Source organism: Anser anser (genome assembly GCF_964211835.1).
Source record: "Anser anser genome assembly, chromosome: 4".
NCBI lineage: Eukaryota > Metazoa > Chordata > Aves > Anseriformes > Anatidae > Anser > Anser anser.
In genome coordinates, this window is record NC_139724.1 from 6,710,274 (window position 1) to 6,733,203 (window position 22,930).

The following is a 22,930-nucleotide window of genomic DNA, read 5'->3' on the forward strand; positions in this document are numbered from 1 at the left end:
TGAGCAACGGGTACCAGAAGAGAAGAGTTTTATTTCTGGTCTAGATAAGTTGAAGTGCAAGAAGGATGTGGGAGAAGAAGAACTCTTAAACTCTTCCTGAAAGAGAGGTATTCTGTGAAACTTTGCAACTGCTCGGGACCCCAGCACGGCAGGTGCTCTGCACGTGCCCCGTGGCAGGTAGGGAAGACACCTCTGCAAGTAAGGGCTCAGTACAAGGTATTAAAGCAGTCCAGTAAATGTTGTGTCATGACTGCAGTGTTATCTATACGTCGGGACAATAGGCATACCCAACAGAGCCACAGCATCACTTTGGCTGAAATAAAGTCCCCTAAAATGCCCAGAATGACTTCCTGAGAACTTTTTTTCCACTTGCAGGAAGAAGGAATGATTTTTAGTTTTTAATTGTCTGCAGTGCGCAGTCCCAGATATTAGGCTGAAAGGGCACCTGTAAAGGATGTGCTTTTATCTGGAATGACCTTTAATACCTTACACGGAGCTAGTGGTGGTTCAGCTGAACTGGTCTCTCTGAAACCTTGTAGCTGAGCATGCTGTTCAAATATACGGCTGTGATGGCCAGAGAGGCCTTCACTTCCAAACCAGTATTTGTATTTGCACGTCTTTTTCTGTTTAATTGCCATACCTTTTAAAAGCTCTCATTTCAGAGCAACAAAAGAAGATGATTTTGCTTTTATTGCATGAACCTGAATAATGCTGTTCAGGGACAAGACCTACAGCTGAGCTCCTGCAGTTTTCTTCCGTAAAGAAAAAATTGCAGTTTAAATGGTGTGTCTGATCTAATGCAACCGCTGTATTCCTCTCAGTGGTCCCCAGCTGGAATTTTGACCGAATTTTGCAGGAAGAAAATATGCATCTGTCTCAAACATGCACACAAATACATGCACACACGCTTGTGTGCATTTGTGTACTCTCTTTCCGTTTCCAGCCTCCTACTTCTCTTAATATGATAGTAACTTTCAGAAGTGAATAGGTTTATCAGAAGAATTCTTTCTAGCCATGCCACAGTGCGTTGCAAGCAGGAATTTAGAGACAAGACCATGTCTTTTGACTTCTTGACAAATTCTTAGTTGTTATTATTCAGCTAAATCACTTTTCTCATAGTTTTCTCGATTTATTTTATTTTTGTCTGCTTTAAACCTAAATTTCATGTCTTTACAGGCATATTTTCGGACAGTAGAACTCGTTCAGGAGCCTATTCCTGGGTCACCAGGTCTGAGTTTCTACTTCAGAATCAATGGCCGACCCATTTTCATCAAGGGCTCAAATTGGATTCCAGCAGATTCTTTCCAGGACAGAGTGACCTATGACAAGTAAGCCACGTTTGATGTTTTCTTAGGATAAAGGGTCATCTTTTCCTCCTTGTGATTCTCTATCAAAGGGTGGTGTGGAGGGCCGGGACTCCTATGGTAGGACAAATTGTTGCGGGTCAGGGAACTCAGAATTAAGGGTTAATTAACACTGAAGGATTGGAATGATGTCCAAGGTATGGAGGTGCAACAGCTGCTGGGAAGGTTTTTTTTTTTTTTTTACTGTCTACAGGATACTGGCCTTTCTGTTATTTTTAAGGATAATTCTCAGGCTCTCTGATCCTGTTGCCTGGGACATGTTCATTGGCACTCAGAGGAGGTGCACTTCAGCCATGTCCCACCCCTTCTAGTACAGGGAGAGAGAAATGCACAAACAGCCTCTTGCTCTTCCCATATCTGGTGGAGGCTTCTTGGATTTCACAGACGTGGCACGCCAGAGGTAGGGTGGAGGCCACAGTGTACTTTTGACTAGCTTTGTTCTGGGTAGTGGAGCACCTGGATGACAGGGCATGCCTCAGCACACTGTGTATCCACATGTAATTTAGAGGCTGCCCGCATGAATAAGGAAAATTAACAGGCCCTGAATCCCTTATAATGAGATTCAGAGCCTCAGTCTCTGTTCTCCCCCTTCTCATAATGCATTGTGGACCTTAAGAGGAGAATATAGATTTCCAAACACGTTTAAAAGAGATTTCAACTCAAATGATAGATATTTAAAGCAAGTAATATCTAAGAAGAAGAGAGCAACCTGATCAATAATGGACATTTCCAAATCTGCTTCTGCCACTACTTTTGTAAAAGCACTTTCTTATATGTACCACTCCATCTATTTTGGCTATTAGTTAACAGGACCAAGTAACTTTTTCTACACAAAAAAATTGGTTTTTGAGATCTCTCTCCTAATATACAGGATTAGAAGGTATCAAAACAGTCTGGTTTCTATCAGAGTTATAAATCTTAGATTGCCTGCTAATGATGTACTTTTTTTTTTTTGTAGAAACTCCTAAGTGATACACTTTCACAAAACATGTATAAATCTTTTTGTATTTGACAGATTATGGCTACTCTTGAAGTCTGCAGCAGATGCTAACATGAATGCACTTCGGGTTTGGGGAGGAGGAGTATACGAGCAAGATGATTTTTACGATATTTGCGATGAACTAGGAATAATGGTAAAACAAAAATACAGACCACGTATTTGAAAATGGACAAGAAGTTGCAAATTAAAGTCTACTCTAAATGAACAAAATAGGAGAATTAATGCTTAAGTTCTAGCCATCTTTCCAAAGGATGCATAGATTACCAGCCTGATAGATACATATGTGTGTACATAAATAATTTAAAAGATTTTTTTAAATATATATAAATAGCTCATTAGTGAGGATGTCTGTTGAAACTGGAAGTGATATAGTAATATTTTGGAGTCTATATTAGAACCCCAACTTGTATTTTCTCTTCTAATTAAGGCTACAACTCTATGTTCCTTACTTTTCCCCACCACCCTTCCCAGCCCAGAACCTCAGTTTCCCATTTTCCCTTCCTTTCCTCTCTACTGTCTTTCCTGCACTCTTACATTTTCCAAAATCAGAGCTAGAGGCTTGTGCCTTTAGCTCTTTGTCTTCTATCTCTTCTCAGGCCAAAACCATCATCTATCTATATTGTACCTCTCCACAGTTCTACATTTCCTACTCTCTTGGGAAAGACTGAGAGGAAATAATGAACATCTGAGGGACTGGTACAAGTGATGTCACTTAATGCAGGATGTCAATGTTCACACTGTGTTGATGAGCATGAAAGAAGAACTTCTGTGGATTATAGGCCTGGAGTAAGCAGCAACAGGGACTTGAAATAGTGCATGGGAGGGGGTTATTGACAAGCTCAACTAATATTTTTTGCACTGCAGCCAGACTGTGGGGCCTTTTGGCTGTGTTTAGTACTTACTTGTGTGAGAATAGCCCTGCTGAAAAATCTGAGCACTTCAGTATATGCCCCAGGTTGAGAGCAAAGGCCTTGGAATCTGACCTCAGTGAGGATTTAAGTTTTGCACAATTTGACTTCTGTGCTTAAAGCTACCTCTCAGTAATCAAAACACCATGGAAGGTACTCATGTTTTTCCCTGCTGGGGAAATGAATTTTATTTCTTTAAAAAGTATTTTCTCTTTCACAAGGGTAGTCAAGATAAATATATATATTGTACTCAAATTTTTTAAGAAAAAAAAAGTTTCATTTGGTTGTACACCGAGCATGGAAGGCCTTATCTAAAGGACCATTTTTGAACAAGCTATAATTGAGTATAAATGTAGCTGTAAGGGGAACACCTATGGCAAACGTATATAATCCTAGATGAGTACCTTTGATTATATGAGCTTGGAGGCACATGTTAATAAGCTTTGATGAAATAGGGACTGGATGATTGAAGGCTGAGATGCATCTGGTATTAAAATCCCAAGAAATGTTTATGGTCTTTATCTACAGCATATAAAAAAAAAAGGAAAACAGAATTGACACCTTGCTGCCTTCTCCTGGGTGTGCTTGGCAAAAAAAATAAATAAAAAAAATAGTAGTTACATCTATTTTAGTCATCTGAATGAATGCCCTGATTTTTTCAGGGCTTCTGAGCACTTGCAGTTCTTTCATTTTTGACACTGTGCATCTAAGTAGGCCACGTAGATCTGTGCCTGGGCAGTGCTCAATGCAAGATTTAGATCTTATTTAGCAGCCGGAATAGCAAGTAGATGCGGAAAATCAGACCCTTATTCTGGAGCGGAGCGGTGCTGGAGGCTTTTGGTTTTATTCCTTCTGATGGTCTTGCAAAGGCTTAAAAGAGCATTAGAGTCAAGCTGTGTTTAAGGAAAACCAGTAATAGCTCACCGAGGGAAGTAGTGAAAGAAAGAGTTTAATTTGGTACCGAGAGCTTTGACTCCACACAGTCACTGAAGGATTCTGAGTAGTTTTTCAGCAGTAGCTTTGTTTTTTCTTAGAGTGTGGGACTGTAACAATTATGGATGCATTACATACATACACCCTGCCTTCTTCCATATCTCCAGGTTTTCTGGGGTATGGTACACTGAAAAAGTCATGGAAAAGCATGTTGCCACTGCAAGGAAATCACGACTGTATGAGGAGCTGAGCTGGATCTCTTCATTATATATGTAGTATGGTGTGCAGAAAAGTGTAGTCCGTTGGGAAGGACTCCCTCCTTTAGGTTAATGCACTCCTTCAAGAGATTTTTCCATTAACATTTCAGATAGACAGTACAGAGTTAGGGCATTAAAAAAAAAAAGAGGTAAAACAAGAAATCCTACCCATCCCTTTGGGCTTCTTCCTTTCCACTTTTTTGTAATCTCCTTCAAGGTACAAATGACAGAGTTCATTGTTGAATTGAAAGGCTTGCTGTTTTCTGCCAGGGTCTACTTGATCTTTCTTTGAAGAGAAAGAGAAGCATGCTGTTAAAGTTTGTTTCTGCCCCTCTTACTGAGTAAGATTTGCTCTTTTTAAGATCAGTTTGTGCATTTGGTGTGGAAGTGTTTTGTTAAGCAGTACACTTGAAGCATGCATGATACCTCATCAGAAGAATTACTCTCTTCTTTTAACAAGTAATGGGGTTTTAATGTTACATATGCAAAGCATTAAATACAAAATTGCTCTGTTTAGCTGGAGACTGCCCCGTATTAATGTTTGAGCAATGCATGGGTTCTACTTATTCCACAGAAACCTATTGAAGTACATCTTACTGAGAAATATTCTGCTGATCAGTGAAGGCTGTCAGGCTCTAGTTCCTAAGAGTAAATATTTTGTAACTCTTTATATTGAGAAAAAACACGGTACAGTATGCACATGCCGAATGCCATAGGGAATGCGATTGTTTTGGTGATGCTTTCCAAAACTAACGAATACAGCATTTCAGTTTAATTTTCTTTGATATAAATAACTTCTGTTTGAACAAAGTATTGTGTATCCAAATAAACATTTATTTTCTCAAGCATGGAAAATTATTTGCTAACAGATTTTTTATTTTATTTCCTATTTCTCATAGATTTGGCAGGATTTTATGTTTGCATGTGCGCTGTATCCAACTGACCAGAATTACTTGGAATCAGTAAGAGCAGAAGTTTCTCATCAGGTATTTTGTCCATGTGATTTATTTTGCATAAGTTGGCTTTGATTGAGTGTCTGCATAATTTAGTTTCCCAGAAATGCTCACTTGAAAGTATTTGTTAATGTTAATTTAGGTAGCTGAAACAAAAGGTAATCTTGGTAAATCCTCTTTAACTTACTTGTGGGAGTAGTAGGTGAAGCAGAGGTCCAGGCCTTCCTCACGTGCAAACTGCTCTCCTCTCAAGGATATTAAAGAGCATCCACTGAGAGAGTGAGCTCTCACAGTAGTAACGTGCCTTAGCACAGAATTTACCCTTCACATGTGGCTGAGTAGAAGCGGTTGGAGCTACACGTGTGTGTATAATGAATGTGTGTCGGCATACTAAAAGTTTATGCAAGCATACAAAAGTTTAAGCCTGATCTGGAGCTGGGGGAATAGTGAAGTGTGGATAAAAACATGTGAGTGTAGACTCAGAATATGTAAAATATGCAAGTGGACTTGTAATTCAAGTAATAACAAAGTGATTTTTTTTATTACTTCTAAGAGTTGTATTTTGCTTAACCACTGAAACTGAATTGTATTTCAGGTAAGGCGGTTAAAATCCCATCCATCAATTATTCTGTGGAGTGGTAACAATGAAAATGAAGCAGCAATTGCAAGTGACTGGTTCTCCATACCACATGCTGACAGAGAAGTCTATATCAAAGATTACGTGCTGCTGTATGTGAAGAACATCCGAGAAATAGTTCTTGCTGTAAGTAATCTCAAGAAACCAGGGGGGAATGTGGCTTGGCAAAAGATTTTAGTGTTTGTAATTTAAGCATTTTTTTTTTTAATTCTCTTTGGAAATGAAAAACAGCACATTATTGAGGGATTGTACTTTCCAAGCTTGTGTAAACAACTCTAAACTCAAGGGTCATCTACAAAACAAAACAAAAAAATGACTCCGTGATATGTTAAAGAAGACCTGAAAGTGTAGACAGTCTTGACTCTTTCCTATTTTATTTGCTCCACAAAATGCCTTCACTTGCAATGGACAAAAATCAGCTTGCCCATTAATTGATCTAGATGATGATCAATTTCCGTTATCCTGATTTTATTGAAGCATACTGTATGATGGATTTAACAACCCTAAGCTTTTCAACTGTAGTTGAAAAAATTCATGAAAATACTATTTGTCCAGTGTGCACTTCTAGTACTTGACTGAAGTGTTTGGCTTAAGTATGTTAAACAAAAGCTACACCAAACATTGTCCTTTCCATGCCATTTGGTCATTATATTGTTTTTTGTGATGTGTGGTTTTGTTTTGTTTTAAACAGGCTAATGATGTTTTACAGTATATGAAAGCAAAATAAAATATTTGAGATAAGACTTAAACTGTGAGCGTGCAAACCAGAAATACCTGAAATCTGTGGTGATGCCTACTGTGATTCGGCACTACTCAGCACAGTTCTTGTAGCTTTATTTCTTCCTTCTTGGAAGTATTGCAGTTCTTCATTACGTTGTAGAATCTACTTTTAACTAACTTTTTTTTTGCATATGCAGAGTGAAATTGATTTGAAAGTGCCAAATTGATGTTGCATATGTAAGGACTTATAAACAATGCTTGAACCCAAGTGATATTCTTAGCTCTCCTTTTGGCTAAGAGATGTGTAGAATGACAAAATATTGCAAGTGTTTTGTGTAGTTAGAAATTCCCTTTTCAATAAGAGAGCATGAGGTTTTGTTAATCTAAAAATGTTAGTGGCCTTTTTTTAACCCAGTTATCCCTTGTACAGCTTGATGTTACTGACTTCAGGGTATGATAATACCCCAGGTTGATGGTAACCTCTGTCATTTTGATGATGAGATGCATTTTATGTTTTGGGGCTCATGACCTGATGCTTCCTTTGCACTAAGGCAGGCAAACAGTATGTAGGTGATAGCAATGTTATTGCTTGTTAGAGGCTACTGGCATTGTCAGAGTAGCTGTACTCTGAGAACTCATAGTACCTTTCTACTGGAAAGACAGAGATACAGGGAAATAATAAAAACAAGGGATGGGTTTGAAAGAACCTGCTGAAAAGGATCCTGCTCTGAGAAGTTATGCATGCTGAGTGTTAGTTGCTTCTTAGAATCAAGGTGTTAATCAGGAATGTAGATGCCTGTATTTCAGGTAGTTTCTTTGCACTAAGTGGCCTGTACAGGTATGCTGTGGCGTTTCAGAGGCTGGCTGAACAGTTTGGATGGCCAGTGCATGTTTCACAAAGTGAGGTGTTCTGGCTTGATACTGTTTGTCAGTTACAGTCCACTTGTGCATTGTCGCTGTCCAGCAGGGAACGTTTTTTATTTTAAACACATAGATTAACTATCTTGAGTGCCAGAAAGAACCATACAGTGATGTAATTTCAGGTCCTGTATAATACAAACCAGCTGAGGAAACCCTTAACTACTAGCAGAACTGAACTGTATCTCTTAAAGACTTTGGGGAACCTAGAAAATCCTGTAATAAATTGTTTTAGTTAATTGTCAATTACTCATATTCAAAAAAAAAAAAAAAAGCACCGGGGTGGTGAGGAGCAGGGCTATTCTTTCTTGAAATGAATTACATGTCTAAGTGCTGTGCTGCGTTAGAGCCAATTGCAGTATCTTGTGACTGGTAATTCAGGCCTCTGTCTTACCAGTAGAGGGATAAATGAATTATACCTGCAGAAGGATTCCTTCGGTACTTTGTAGGGTACTGAGGATAGTGATAGAAGATTTATTATACCAAATCTGCTGAGGCTGTAAATAAAGGCCACTCTGAATAATTTGAAATGTAACCCCTTATATAGTGTCATCTACCTTGACGTGCAGAGCCAGCCAAAATGACAATAACCTGCAATGCTACCATGCAGGCATTAGTAGCAGAATACCTTGGGTTGGTTGAGACTAAATACAGGTAACTGCTTAATAACAAGGGGAAAAAATCATGGCCTTGCTGCTGCAAAAACACTACAAAAGTAATGATTTTACATAAAGGAAAGAAGTTACGGTATTCAAATATTAATGTTCCTTGAGTTTATTTTTCATGAGACGCACTTTAAATAGGTTTCATTAAGAATTTAGAAGCATATAAAGATAGAAAATCTCTTGATGTGAGGAGAAAATTCTTTAGAACAGCAGAGCAAGCAATATCATGCCTAACTGTGTTCCAGGAACAGGAATAAGAAGCTAATTAAGCTAGTAAAGATGATGAATGTCAGGACACAAAAAAGAATGTTTCCTAGGTGGTGACTCAGATTTTTGGAAAAGGCATGTTCTTCCCCTGCATCCCCCTCCCTTTTCAAAATGCGTTCTAGATATTTAGACGATAAAAGCCAATCACTTTAAGAGGGGTTGTGGGTTGTTGTTTTTCTTTTCTCTAATCCCAGGAAGATAAGAGTCGTCCTTTTGTTGCATCCAGTCCTACCAATGGCGTGGAGTCAGTTAAAGAAGGCTGGCTCTCCCAGAATCCTTATGATACCCATTATGGTGACACTCACTTTTATGACTACAGCAGTGACTGCTGGAACTGGACAGTGTATCCTAAAACTCGTTTTGCTTCAGAATATGGATTTCAATCCTGGCCATCCTTCAGTACACTGGAAAAGGTAAGGCTGGGCTTCCAAACTTTGTTCCCTCTGCCATCATTTAGTGAGGGCAGTGGGTCTCGTCCCAACAAACTTAGAGCATCACAACTGCTGCTGGATTGATACAGTGTTAGGTCTGGTAAGTGGCAGGTGGGATAGAAGTGTGTAGTGGTGAGGAGGAAGGGGATGAAACTGGACTTGGATCCCTCCTCAGTGGTTAATATATTTGCCTTGATGTTGTAAGAGGAACCAGCTTTAATACAATCAGTTGTTTTATTAGCGTTGCTATTACAGGAACGCCAAAGAAAAGTCATATATTTTTTTTCTAATTATCTGAGTTTTAAAAATATCTTTTCCTTTCTTAATGAGTAAGTGACACTTTTTTATGATCTCTTCAGATGGAGAAGCTTGTATTGATTGAAATGTTAAGGCACTGCTTGACCCTGGCTACTAGCTTAATTCCAGATTTACTTGTTTTATGGCTCTTCTTCCATTGGATGTGAACTATAAAAGATAAGCAATATTGTGACTTAGTAATAAAAAGTCATGTGGCTGTGCCTGGTAGATGAGAGACTGTTAAAGACTATTAATTTTAATATCAATTCTATTTAATATATAGCTTAGTAATGATAGCCTGGCATCTGTTTTCAGTGGCTGTGTTGAAAGATTCTGTGTCAATTAGACACAGAAGAAACTCAACCAACGCTGAATTGTGCTGAACTCTAAAAAGTATTGATTTTTATTCTTTTTTACCTTTTTATTTACCTTTTATTTTTATTTACCTTTTATTCTTTTTTCAAGTTATTTGCTTATATGCAATACATAAAGAAAAAATTAAGAAGATTTGTTTTTGTCTCCTATTGAATCAAGGTACTGTGTATTCTATCTTATTTTTGTAGTTCAAGCAGAGATACATGATGCTGTTTGCCCATTTGTTCAGAGAGAGATATATATAATGTTGATACCTGTGCATGTGTCTAAAAGTTCAGAATGTTCCTTTCAGTTTGCTGGACAAAAAATATTGTCTGGGGCATAATCAGTACAATCATCCAAATTAATGACAATGAAAATTTTTCAATCTATCCAGCCTAAGATGAATGAATTTAAATAAAAGATTTTATAGAGATGGTAATTACAATGAAAGCTTAACAGTCATAGCTGTGTGACCTATACTGCATTGTTGTTGTTCTTAGTTGGAAAAAAAACAAACCTGTTTCATGATCATTTGTTTCCAGAGGCAGATTGTTGTAGCAGGTTTTGAATGCGTATTATTAGAATTTATAGTCCTCCTAGCTTCTGATATTTATTAAACCTGGAAAGAATGCAGGTTCCTTCCTTCTAAGACACCAAACATGCCTAGATATATTTGACTAGAGTACATGCTTTCATCTTAATGTATGGTGTTTCTGATTTGACACAAACCCAAGGAAATCTTTTGGGGTCCCTCGGTCAAACTCAACCAAAGAACAAATAAACTTCATGTGTAGCCAGTAAGCTACACATTACTCTTGCAGGTTCAACAGCAGTGTCTGTTTTCATGTGTTTGTACGAAGAGTGTTAGCAAAAGGTGTTACTTACTCAAAATTTCTGCATGGCTGCAATACGGAAATGTATTACCAATGGTAAAGGTTTTGGATGACGTCAGCAGAGTGTAATAGGAAACCTTTCCTGAATATCCTGTTAGTCATTAATTGCAAAATGTGAATTCAATGCATGTTTTCATTCAGGTATATTACTTTTATGTTTTTAAAAGGTTTCCTCCTCTGAGGACTGGTCCTACACAAGCAATTTTTCTCTCCATCGACAGCACCATGAAAATGGCAATGACCAGATGCTTCAACAGACTGGATATCATTTCAAGCTTCCCCAGACCACAGATCCCATAAAAAAGTTCAAAGATACGATCTATCTCACTCAGGTAACAGTGATATCTTCAATATAAGGAGCTGTTCGTACTTGTCCATGTAGATACTGTCAGTGGCTGAAACTGGACCATGGCAGGGGGGTTGGAACTGGGTGATCTTTAAGGTCCCTTCCAACCCGAACCATTCCGTGATTCTTTGATTTTGTGCTGTTACACAATGTTCAGTCACGCAGAAACATTCTGCATTGAACCATTGGAGAGTCCAGTTTAATTTGGAACTAGCTTGTCTCTCATTTGTTGGAGAGACTGCAATTTTCATGACAGAAGGGCTGGAATACTTCATGGGGAATTTCCCAGAAATGAGCTCAGTCAGGAGAAAGCCTGGCTGCATGTGCTACTTTGTTCCCTGTCCTCAGGAGGGCACATGCAGGGATGTGTTGGACTTTTCTTGGAACACAGTTCTTCCTGGGGCTACTCTGTTTTATTCCCTGTTGTAGACAGGGTATGTTTTGCTTTTCATGTGGTCCCAGTAAGCTTATTATTTCCAATTTTGCCAGAAGAAATACATTAGCTTTTGAAACAAAATTATTTGTAGAGAATGCAGTTGTCTGTGAATGCGACCATTGGTAGCTTTTGTTTTGTTATGAACTCTAATATTTATGTTTTAGAGAATCTACTTCGTTTTTTTCATAAGTAGGTTATATGTTGGTCTTCATCTGAAGTAAGCTTGCCTCATGCTTCTTCTTTCTTTGTGATTTTTATGTGACTAATAAATAACGTTAAGTAACTTTTCAATGTTGCTAAGCAAGATTAAAGTGCTATTAGTTTTTTGTTGTGTTCCAAGAATTTCAGAAACACTCTTGCTGGGAATAACTGCACATTCACTATGTTTTTGATGTTTGAGAGCTGCTGTCAGCAAGTTTTATATAAAAACAAAACAGCTGGGGAACTTTAAGCACTGATGACAGGAGAACAAGGATAGATGATGCTGTGAAATTGAAAACAGGGGTAAACTTGCACTGTGAGGTCTTGACTCAGAACGCTATGAGAGCTTCTGCAGGGTTAAGTCTGTTGAGGCCTCATTAACAGGCTAAACAATTTAAGAATACCAGAATGATGATAGCAAAACAGATAAGGAGAGTAAACTTGGCTCTAATTGTTAACTTAGAAGCGTTCTTTTCTTCTTTAGGAAAGCTCAAAGGTACTTTTTCTCTTCATTTTGAGACTTCCTTTAGTACCTCCTCGGCCTAGTAACATTCTTTGTGAAGAAAATAACAGGTTATTTGGCTTCTGTCGAGAAGGTTGCCAATGCAAAATTACAGAAGATGTTTTATTAAAGATGAAGTGGGGAGGCAGGACAGAAGTGGAAGTGCAAGTGAGAAGAGGTTGCTCTTTGGGTGCAGAATGTTGAATGTATACTGGAACCGTGTATTGCGTGTGTTTGAAGTTATGTGCCGTTGCTGCGACGCCTGTTTTATAAGTCAATATATACACATATGCTTTGAAAGTAAAGCACACTAAAAATAACTATTTTTAAAATGTATTTCTTGACCAAGGTGATGCAGGCTCAGTGTATAAAGACAGAAACTGAATTCTATCGTTTTAGTCAAAGTGAAATAATTGGTGGAGAAGGTCACACAATGGGTGCTCTGTATTGGCAACTCAATGACATCTGGCAAGCACCTTCGTGGGCTTCCTTGGGTAAGTTTTGCAACAGTCTGATGAAATGCACCGTCAGTCTTTGTTTTGCTCAACTGGAAATGTCAGGATAAGAAGGAAGGCTCTGCGCTCTCTCTCTGGTGACTTTGCACAATTTAAGCATGTGTCTGTCCATCGTTGAGAAATGCTTTCCAGAAAAGTGTTTTACGCAGGATCATCCTAATAGTCTGTGGAAGAGGGTAATGAAAAAAGCAATTATTTTCCTATGGAAGTTTTGCTCTTTAGGTTCAGATTTGGCAGCCAGCAACTCATAACAATGTTTTCGAAAGGTTTGGTGTAGAGAAGTTAAAATTATATTTAATTCTTAATTCCTGAAAATATGTTTGTCATTTAAGTGGTATTCTGATTTCTCCAAAGAAAATAAGGAGATGATTGAAGAAGGATAAAGCTGCCTACTAGGAAGCAGCAATGGTTAAGAATGAGAGCACAACCCCATTTTCCAGAGAAATTTTGTATTTATTTTTTGCAAAAATTCTTTTAAAATTGGAAATTTCTAAGAAATTTTATTTCCAGAAGGGCCTAGAAATCCCTGATTATAGTAGTTGGCTCAGCTATACTGGTGCACGTGAGCACCTAGCCACCCTGAATGAGAATGGACAGAAAGACAGCTAGTGAGATAAGATAAAGAGCACCTATGCATAAAATAATGACTTCCATAATAATCCCAACAAATTTGGTGATACTGTGTCCCCTGAGGTAAAACGATCAAAACAACTCCCTTCAGTGGCAGTAGCATGTTGTCCAAAACCTATGGAACTGTGATCCTCTTTGAAGCAGGGTGGGATTTATGATCTGATGGTGTCCTTAGCTGTCTAATAAGTGGGATGAAATTATCTTCTCAATGCACAATTTGATTTTCACCAGAACTTTGTATGATACCTCTCACCCAGCATAGCTTCTGAGAAACTCTTTATAGGCAAGATGACTAGCTGAGATTTGGTGTCTAACTTAGTGTCAGGTGAGGTGAATCACTCTTTGTGGCTAAATTATTTTGCTAATATGCTATTTAGCTAAACTGCACGTGATATCTCCTTTTATTCTTTTTATATATGTTATTTTCAGAGCACCAAAATGGAGGAAGCAGATATATGAAGAAAGAACTTGCTTAGGCAATAAGAAATAGGAGAGGAATGTGTGGTATGAAGGAAGTGGCTGTGTTTCATGTTTTGTACACTTTAACTCTTAGTGACTTCCAGATAGTGTTAAGTTCTGGATCTTTCCTTATTACAAAATGCCATTTGGTCTTGTTTTAGAAACTTAGCTTGCCCTACCCTACCTCTCTTCCTTTTTAGTTCTCTGAGAGTCATTTGTCCTTCTCTCATTTTTTTCTCCATTTATCCAAGCAAAACAGCGGGCACCAAGAAAGGAAAACAAAGTAGTAGAAGTAACAGGCTATTTTATTTAAACATTAAGACAGTGGTCCAGCTATAATGGTCATGTTCCTGGACTTTCTGTTCTCGTACTTGTAGTCCAAGTATCCCAATGTTTATTTTTATGATTCTAGCAGTTACCGACGATCTTGGGCTTTCAGTGCCTCAGAAGAAAAAGATACTTGGAAAAATGCCTCTTTGTAAAGACAGGTGTATTGATAGATGAAGTGATTGTGAAGACCATAAATGTCTTTTTAAGTACAGTGCTGATGTCATTGTAGAAAATACATCAAATACTTGAATTATTCATATGTTGTTGAAGTTAGTTTGCAGAAAAGAAGCTGAGCAGAGATGCAGCTGTCCCTTTGTTTCATTCTGTTCCCTCAGTGGAATGAGGAAAGGTTTAATATTCATTTAATTAGGCACTGTGGTAGAGGGATTTTTGAAATGCTAATGGCTGAAATTATGCAAAACTTCAGGGAAATTAGTTTTACTTGCACTTCAAAAACATGGTTCTGCATCTTGTTAGATGGCACAGTAGTATCACCAAAGCTGTTCTTATTTAAATCTGTTACTTCACAGGGACCCATGGAGGGGCTTGCATAATTTCCTGTACCATGCGGAAGTGTTTCCTCATGAAATGGGGAGGGAAAATGATAGCAAATACATCTCACTAACTTATCTTTAAAATGTTAGCTTGGAATTGAATGAAAAGACAGCACAGTACTTCTGCCTTCGGTTCAGAACGAAACATGTTTCACCACAACTGGGATTTTGATTGTTAGCAGCTGGTTATGAAGCCAGTTGTGTTTTAGCATCCATGTAGTGTGTTTTGGGAAGTGCTGCGATGCACGTGGCAATTTATCACCCTCCCACACAACGTCACCTCGAGGTGCCAAACTGGTTGTCATGAGATTCCCTGGAAGAGATAACTAGCTTTTATTGCAGGTTCAATATTCAAACCCCCGGTGAGCTGAAACCACAGGATATTATGGAGAATAATAGATTTGAATTCATGAGGCTGATGTGAGGAAAGAGCTAGCAGCATGTTTCTCAGGTTGCATTTAATGATTTCAAGTGATTAATTTAAAATCCATACCAGGGAGAAGAACAGTTTGTTCTCACTCCTGCTATGAGTGTAAAAGGCTTCGGGGAACAGCCAGAAAAGAGCGTACTAGGGTCTCTTTTCAAACCTAATTTTAGTTTCCTGTTCTGAAGTTTGTTATTACAAAGAATACAGACCCCATCTTACTATCAGGAAAAAAACGGGGAACTTGGATTTCTTCAATAATTTGTTTAAATATGAGGGGAGGAGGAAACCACCTCAGGTCTGTTTCAAATAACTTTGGACTGTTGCTTTTGGGTATGCTGGCCTGTTACAGGAAAGTTTAAACCCAGAAATATCTCATGATAACTACTTGACATCCACATTTCTTGCATCCATTTTAGGGGTGGGGAGAGTATTTTATGTGCAAATTGCCTAGTTTTTAAATCAAGAAATATGACTGATCTTAAGGAAATGAAGGCAACAGATGAGCTGAAAAATATGACTTCTGTAATCAGTGAACTTCAGTCCTCTGTGCTGACTGAAATTACTTTGACAATTATGTTACCAAGATCCTGTTGCTGGAAAAGTTATCTTTGGAAGTCCCTTCCTGTGTGAAACTGCTCCAGCAGTTGAGCTTTGTTCTTCAAAGGGGCTGCAGGCTTTTGGGGAAGGGGAATGCCAACCTTAAAAAGCTGATTTCAGGTAAACAGACTAGCGATGTTGTAAACATCCCAGAACAATAGCTGTAGTAGTTGAACCCTAGAATGAGTTTTGAAATGGTAAAAACTTTTAAGTGTGCGGTTTGTTTGCTCTTGTTTGTTTCCTGAGTTCCTTGTTTGGTTGTTTTTTCTGTGTGAAAGTATGTTGCCAAGTTTACTCTGAATGGTTTCCTCCACTGGGCAAGTTTCTTGAGGATCTCTGTATTTGCTGCGGAGGTAGAAAAGCTGTCTTTCCTTCCAGCAGCTGTTGTAATGTGATTATGGAAACCAGTCAGAAACGAAGGCACAGGGAAAACTGAGGGTAGGACCCATTAAAAGAGAAATGGGACTCCACACTACTCTTAGTGACAGAAACTGCTCTACTTCAATTGCGTTGTTCACCTTAGTATTTAAGACAGTAAAAGACTAGATTTTCATCAAAGCTGAGAAAAAAATTCGAGTCGGCAGGCACTGGAACCTCAGCCCATATTGGGTGTCCTGTCTGCAGTCATGGTGGGCTCTGTCTGAGGCCTGCAGCGAGCAGCATCTATTGCCCTGACAACTCAAATTCCTGACAGTCCTGTGGCAGTCCTGAGGGCTTCAGAAAGTTCAGCCTCTCCCAAAGCCTGAGCTTGGGCACAGTGCTCGTTTCTCATACAAGGACTGTTGCTTATAGTTTTTAGATCGGATACAGCCCCACGGTTTGGCATGTTTCAGAGGAGCCATCCCCAGTCCAAATTTCTCATCATCTCAAATTTTGTGGCCCTGAAAAATAACTGGTTAGCACTCCCCGGTTTTTGGAGGAGTTGTCCTTTAGACCGCCAGTGCTTTGTACCAGAAGTTGTCCTTGGAGTGCAACAGCATGGCTTTGTTCGTGTGCTGAACAGCACCAACGTGCGATGTTCATCAGTTTAGCAAACTGTTTTGAAGAAACTCTGCAGCCTCTCCTGAAGTATTCTTTCCGACTTCATCTCTTCAGTTTGCTTCAGTACAGTTAGCTTGAATGCCAGTGTTGTTTTGTTGGCAGCAGTCTGATCTTGTAGCCCAGTTCAATTTTGTACGGGTTGTCCAGGCAGACACAAGCTTTTCTTGTCTGTTCACCCATCTGGCTGTTTGTTAGTGAGCTTGCTTAAAACAAGGTGATGTGCAGGGTGCTGAGCTGGAGCTAATGTGCTTTGTTCTCCATAAAGTTCATTCATGTCTGTGTGGAGTGCAGGCTGAGCATGTTCAGGTCTGCCTGTTGAAAGCCACAAACACACCCTTTAAAGACCTGCATCACTCTGGATATGAAGTCCTTAATTATGAAGTGTTTGAAAGTGCAGAGAGCTCTGTACAAGCCCCAAAACAGCAAGGTAATTGGTTCCAACAAAAGTGCGTTACTGGAAATCTTTTTTCAGCATCCCTGAACTCTAAACCTGTTGTGTAAAACAAAGAGCCAGAAACAAAACTGAAGCTGGTATCTAAGTTTTCTTTCCTTGTGAGGTTGTGCAGCTGGCTTGCTGCTTCTTTTTAGTGCTGTTTCAATGACGAGATAACGGCCAAGCAGAGGGTGAAAAGGCTGACAGTGGGTGCTAAGTGCAAAATGAAAAGAGAAAGGAATGGAAATGGTTCCTCTTTCAAAATGTCTGTATGGAAGTGTTGTATCTGGCAAAATTGCCTTTTTTTTTTTTTTTGAAGAGGAGACAAGGTTTCCTGCTTTTCCAGCTTGTTATTGACAGACTATCAGGTATTAAAAATAATGAGGTACTGTTTCCCATTAAATAAGCAGAGCAAACTGTTTGGCATGTCTGCAACATGTGCTTAACTAAATCCCATACAGTAAGCATTGTCTCTAGACTTCAGTAAATTAATTTTGCCTAACTTAGAGCTGCCCTTGTTTTGAGAACTTGGGCTTCATTGCTCCTGATGTTCTAAGGAAGAACTGAAAGAAAACTGTTGAAAGGGGGAGAGAGATTAGTCAGACTATTGTCCCTTTCTTTACAGTGGTGGGAGTTGGTGGCAGTGCCACCAATGCCTTTGTGTTTGTCCAGATGCTCTAACTGCTTGTTTGCCATGTAGTACGCTGCGTCAGTTCTGTTAACGTCACTTGTGTTGAAGGCTTCCTTTAATTGGATAACAGAATATCAATGATAGGGCTGAAACTTAAAAAATGTGACTTTTTGGTGAAGACGAAAAAAAGCTTGGAAGAGTATCAAATTCCTTCCAGAGGAGAGCCTTGTCTGGAAGGAAACAAGATTAACTTCAGTCGTTCTCTGCACCTGGTAGAGATGAAAAAGGGTGGTGATGACATGGTGTTGCTATAGCAGAACTTGAGAGCACAGGAAGGGATACTGTGCCAAGGCAGTGTTGGATTCATCTGAGTCTTTCTGGTCTTTTTCTATCCCTTTCCAGAGTATGGTGGTAAGTGGAAACTGCTCCATTATTTTGCCCAGCACTTCTTTGCCCCACTGCTGCCTGTGGCCTATGAAGACAAAGGTGTGTTGTACATCTACGGTGTCTCAGATCTTCACATGGACCACAAGCTGACTCTGAAGGTAAGGGACACTCCTCCAACTGCCCTTGTGTCCCTCCCTGTAGAACGTCAGCTACTGAATGAACGAAACTGAAATGAGCACATCTTCATATAAGAAGCAAGTGCCATATAAGTGCCATATAAGTGCCATATAAGAAGCAAGTGCCATATAAGTGTTCATATAAGAGCAAGTGCCGGGTCCTGCACCTGGGACGGGGAAACCCTGGCTGCACGTACAGACTGGGCGATGAGACGCTAGAGAGCAGCCTAGAAGAGAGGGATCTGGGGGTCGTGGTAGACAGCAAGTTGAATATGAGCCAGCAGTGTGCCCTGGCGGCCAGGAGGGCCAACCGTGTCCTGGGGTGCATCAAGCACAGCATCGCTAGTAGGTCAAGGGAGGTGATTGTCCCGCTCTACTCTGCGCTGGTGCGGCCTCACCTCGAGTACTGTGTGCAGTTCTGGGCACCACAGTGTAAAAAGGACATGAAACTGTTGGAGAGTGTACAGAGGAGGGCTACGAAGATGGTGAAAGGCCTGGAGGGGAAGACGTACGAGGAACGGCTGAGGTCACTTGGCCTGTTCAGCCTGGAGAAGAGGAGGCTGAGGGGAGACCTCATCACAGTCTACAACTTCCTCGTAAGGGGGTGTCGAGAGGCAGGAGACCTTTTCTCCATTAACACCAGTGACAGGACCCGCGGGAACGGGGTTAAGCTGAGGCAGGGGAAATTTAGGCTCGACATCAGGAGGGGGTTCTTCACAGAGAGGGTGGTTGCACACTGGAACAGGCTCCCCAGGGAAGTGGTCACTGCACCGAGCCTGTCTGAATTTAAGAAGAGATTGGGCTGTGCACTTAGTCACATGGTCTGAACTTTTGGGTAGACCTGTGCGGTATCAAGAGTTGGACTTGATGATCCTTAAGGGTCCCTTCCAACTCAGGATATTCTATGATTCTGTGATTCATATAGACAAACTTCAGTAAATCCATTCCCAAACACAATGGGATGCAATTCATGTCTGTAATATTCTTAGGGGCAATATCGCACTTTGTTGTTACAGTACTGTGCACTGTTTCACAGAACAAGGAACTAAGTGCCTATAGGTACAGGCCTGAAGCTAACTATTCTGTTGCAATCTTGTAGGGATTTATGGTTAAAAAAACAGTCTGTAAAATGGTACCTCATTACTTAATCTGTTCCTTGGGTGTTAGAACTAGATTGATGAGCTGAAGTGGGGGAAAAAAGGTTCACACCTTCACTTGACAGCACTTAAACTACACTGCTTTGGGAAAATAACTATTTTTTTTTTTGCATGCGTGAAATATCAAGAAAACATCTAGGTATACTTTAACTGCAAGGTCACCTATGCAATGTCACCATTTTACAGTTGATGCCTTTACTGTGTTTTCCAACACTGCTATAGAAAGTGGTAGGTTTTATTAGATAGTATTGGGGCTGCTGAGTTGTCTTGTAGAACACAGTCTTTCTTTTCAGTTTCCTAAGTTTTATTGCTGTTAATTATATGAAAACCAGACTCCAAGTAAAAGTAGTCACCATTATGCATTGCAAGATACAGTTCCTGACATAAAGAGCTTCCCGTGTGAAAAAGCTGAGAAGGATAGAAAAAGAGCCCTAGAGATAAGGAGTGACTTACTAGTCAGTTCAGAACTAATATTCTGAGTATGTCTGTTCCTCTTTCACTGCTCTGTCTGGTAGGTTGTGGTGAATTTTCAGATTTATAAGTTTAGTAGGTTTTGTTTGTTTTCAATAAAAATTTAAAAAAAAAATCAGCTCATATTTCTGTTCTGGAGAGGTTTTTGGCAACTGACAGCCTCCAATATGGAAAATGGTTGACATTCTGGATTGTCAGTTTTTAAATTAGGATTGCAATTAATGGAATTGTTTATTTCTGATCTGAGTTATTGTCACAGACTTAAATTAAAATTTTCTGATAAAATCAGAGAAGCATTGGCAATAGGCTAGTTCCAGTGAATATTGCATTTAGCACTTCAAGAGAATTTGGAATGTCAAACTTTTGAGTCAAACTTTGGAGTCAAGATGTGTTTCTTACTGCAGAACTGTGTTAAGGTCCAAAACCAACCTAAAATATTTAAAGAGAGAATTCTGTCATTCTCATTAAGTGCCTGTCTTCCAAATTATGCATTTTGAAATGTAAGGGTGTATTCATAATGCATGTGTGACCTCTGGGAATGTATATTTTACTGTCTTAATAAAACTTCTGAAGTCCCTTTTAAGATGATGCAGCAGGCTTCTGTTTAACGGTGATTGTGCAGAAGCCCTAGATTACCCAGTTGGGTTACATCAAATAACACTGAGCAATTTCAAGAAAATCCTTTGTTTCACTTTTTTAATCAGGCAGAGGAGGAAAAAGAGCCAAGTAATTCCATTTCCCAGCACGCCCTTGAGAGGAACTGTCAATGCCCTCCTCTCAAGGAGCCTGGAGAAAACAAAAAGCCTTGCAGATCAGAAAGAGTAGCAGATCCAGGTTGTTTGAAACAGACTTGCAGTTAGGTTTATATAATGATCTAATTATTATTCAGTATTGATTGTTTAAATCTTTGTGAAGTTTCTTTGTATTACAGTTGAAAATTGGCTGGTACTGTCAGGAGAACATCTCTTCCTATGAGTGATGGGAAACCTAGGGTGCTGGGTTGTTTTCACAGATGTAATTTCTCTTCTGCTAAGCTTTGTGCTCTCTCAAGTACTCTTTGTGCCTGATAGGTCACTGTGCACTCTTGGAGTTCTCTGGAGCCGGTATGCACCCTTGCCAAAGACGGCGTGACTGTTAAAGCACAAAGTGCTGTCCCCATCTACAAGGAGTCCGTGAACGACTTGCTGGAAAGATGCAGAAATTGCACCAGGAAAAGCTGTGTTGTTACTTTTTATCTTGTGGGAGAAGGTGGGCTCCGGAGTCCCACAAATCATCACTTCCTTTCATCCCTGAAGGATGCTGTCGGATTGGAAAAGGCACGACTTAGTGTAAGCATCAGTCATGCTAAATTGCAGCATTTGGTTCTGCTAATCTCAGTATTTTGAGTTGCTTGCCTGCTGTGTATTCAGTGCCTGCTTTCACTCAATGTTCTGTCTCTTTAGCTGTGGCAAGTTTAGATTCCATGTAGAGGAGTTCTAAATCGTGCTGTTTTTTTCCCTCTGTGCCATGATATGCATATCCGAATAACACTTTTTTAATGTATGAAGGTTTTTTTTGTTTTTTTAAATAATGAAGTCTCCTGTTCATTTGTTTTCACTCTTTCGCCTTACTGCTGCAGCATTGCTCCCTTCGTTCTTTTTGTCTCTAGGTAGCAAATACCATTATATCAAGTGCTTTTGGTTTGCAAACAGTAGTGTAGGTCAGTACTAGGTGATGTGGAGTACATTATTGTCAACGGTATTTCTTCCTGAAGGGCTCAGACTCTGAGATCAGTGTACCATTGCTAACATGCAATATTGCATGCTCATTTCCTTCTTCTGCAAATCCCTGCCCTCCAGCGAAGGGGTTCTGATTTGCATAATAGTGATTATTTCATAATATCTGTGAAGTGTGGCAGTCCTCTGAACAGGCACAAAAAGCACCAAAGTGTTGTGTAACATTCACTTATTCCATTTGCTGCTTTTCCTTAGATTTCTTCCATTTCTTGCAGCCATGCTTTATATACATATGTGCAAGCATGCTCTGTGTATGTGTACAGACACATTTGGTTAAGCTTCACTTTTTGTTTGTAAATCTTACTGCAAAATTCTTAATCAGCAGAGTGTCCGGATGGCGACCTGTGCGTTCTCACATGAGGTTTCCAAACTGCAGCTTTGCTTTTTAGAGCTAAACTAAACAAGGGGGGAATAGAGGTCTTTAATCTCTTTAAATCTGGACCAGCATAATTGATTTACAAAAAGAAAATGGGCTAGATTTTCCCCTCTTATCTCTTTCATGGCAGCATGGCCTGCCTCCTCAGTATACAAAGGAAAGAAATCAGCCTGTTTTTTATTTTTTTTCAGCTGGTGGCACAATCTGGAGTCTGAGTCATGCAGGGTTTTTTGTGGATGACATCACCAATAATAAAAGCTCTGCAACTGGAGCACCGTTGGGAGATTTCTCTCCTTTTTCCCATGGCTGTGTTGTCTCTGCAGTAGTAACTAATAAGGATAGCTAGCAAGGATAAATGCAGAGTAGTTATTTTAAGAACATATGCAGCTGTGATTTAAAAAAATAATTCTGTTTCCTGAGAAGCTGGCACTTCTATACATAGTTACTAACGATCTAACTAGACTTTCAAATATATTCCTCATCCAAGTGCTACTTTTCACAGCATTGCTTTAGTGTTTCTTCAGAAAGCACAAAATGCAAAGCACGTGCGTTTTTTTTTCTTAAAAGTTAATAGTATTGTTTTTCTTTCAAGCAGGATGTGTTTTCTGCACTTGTTTGCTTTCTACATGTAGTCACAGAGTATTTGAAAATGATGTAGCATAATGTTTAATGATGGGGAATGGAGACTGCTCCTTGAAAATGCATCCTGGTTGTGCTTCTAAACCTCAGAGAGATTAACTACTCATAGAACTTAATATAAAGCATTAAACCTTGTCCTGGTATTTTACAACATAGCTGCCTTCTAAACGCAGCATAGTTTTCACTGCCCTGTTCCATTAAGATGAGGTGACTGCCTTTGTTACTGTGACTTTTATCATCTTTTGCA

The 22,930-nt window shown here is 39.4% G+C and overlaps 1 protein-coding gene across 1 annotated transcript in view; it reads left to right on the plus strand.

Annotated features, from left to right (window-relative positions):
* MANBA (mannosidase beta) overlaps window positions 1-22,930 on the plus strand; it is a 47,704-nt gene that overhangs the window by 23,854 nt on the left and 920 nt on the right. Inside the window, exons 8-16 of the mRNA XM_083835519.1 lie at window positions 1,177-1,328; window positions 2,380-2,497; window positions 5,362-5,448; window positions 6,011-6,178; window positions 8,817-9,035; window positions 10,768-10,932; window positions 12,435-12,579; window positions 18,105-18,247; window positions 20,964-21,221. Of these exons, the coding sequence (XP_083691645.1) occupies window positions 1,177-1,328; window positions 2,380-2,497; window positions 5,362-5,448; window positions 6,011-6,178; window positions 8,817-9,035; window positions 10,768-10,932; window positions 12,435-12,579; window positions 18,105-18,247; window positions 20,964-21,221 (1,455 nt within the window). The remainder of the gene's footprint in view (window positions 1-1,176; window positions 1,329-2,379; window positions 2,498-5,361; window positions 5,449-6,010; window positions 6,179-8,816; window positions 9,036-10,767; window positions 10,933-12,434; window positions 12,580-18,104; window positions 18,248-20,963; window positions 21,222-22,930) is intronic.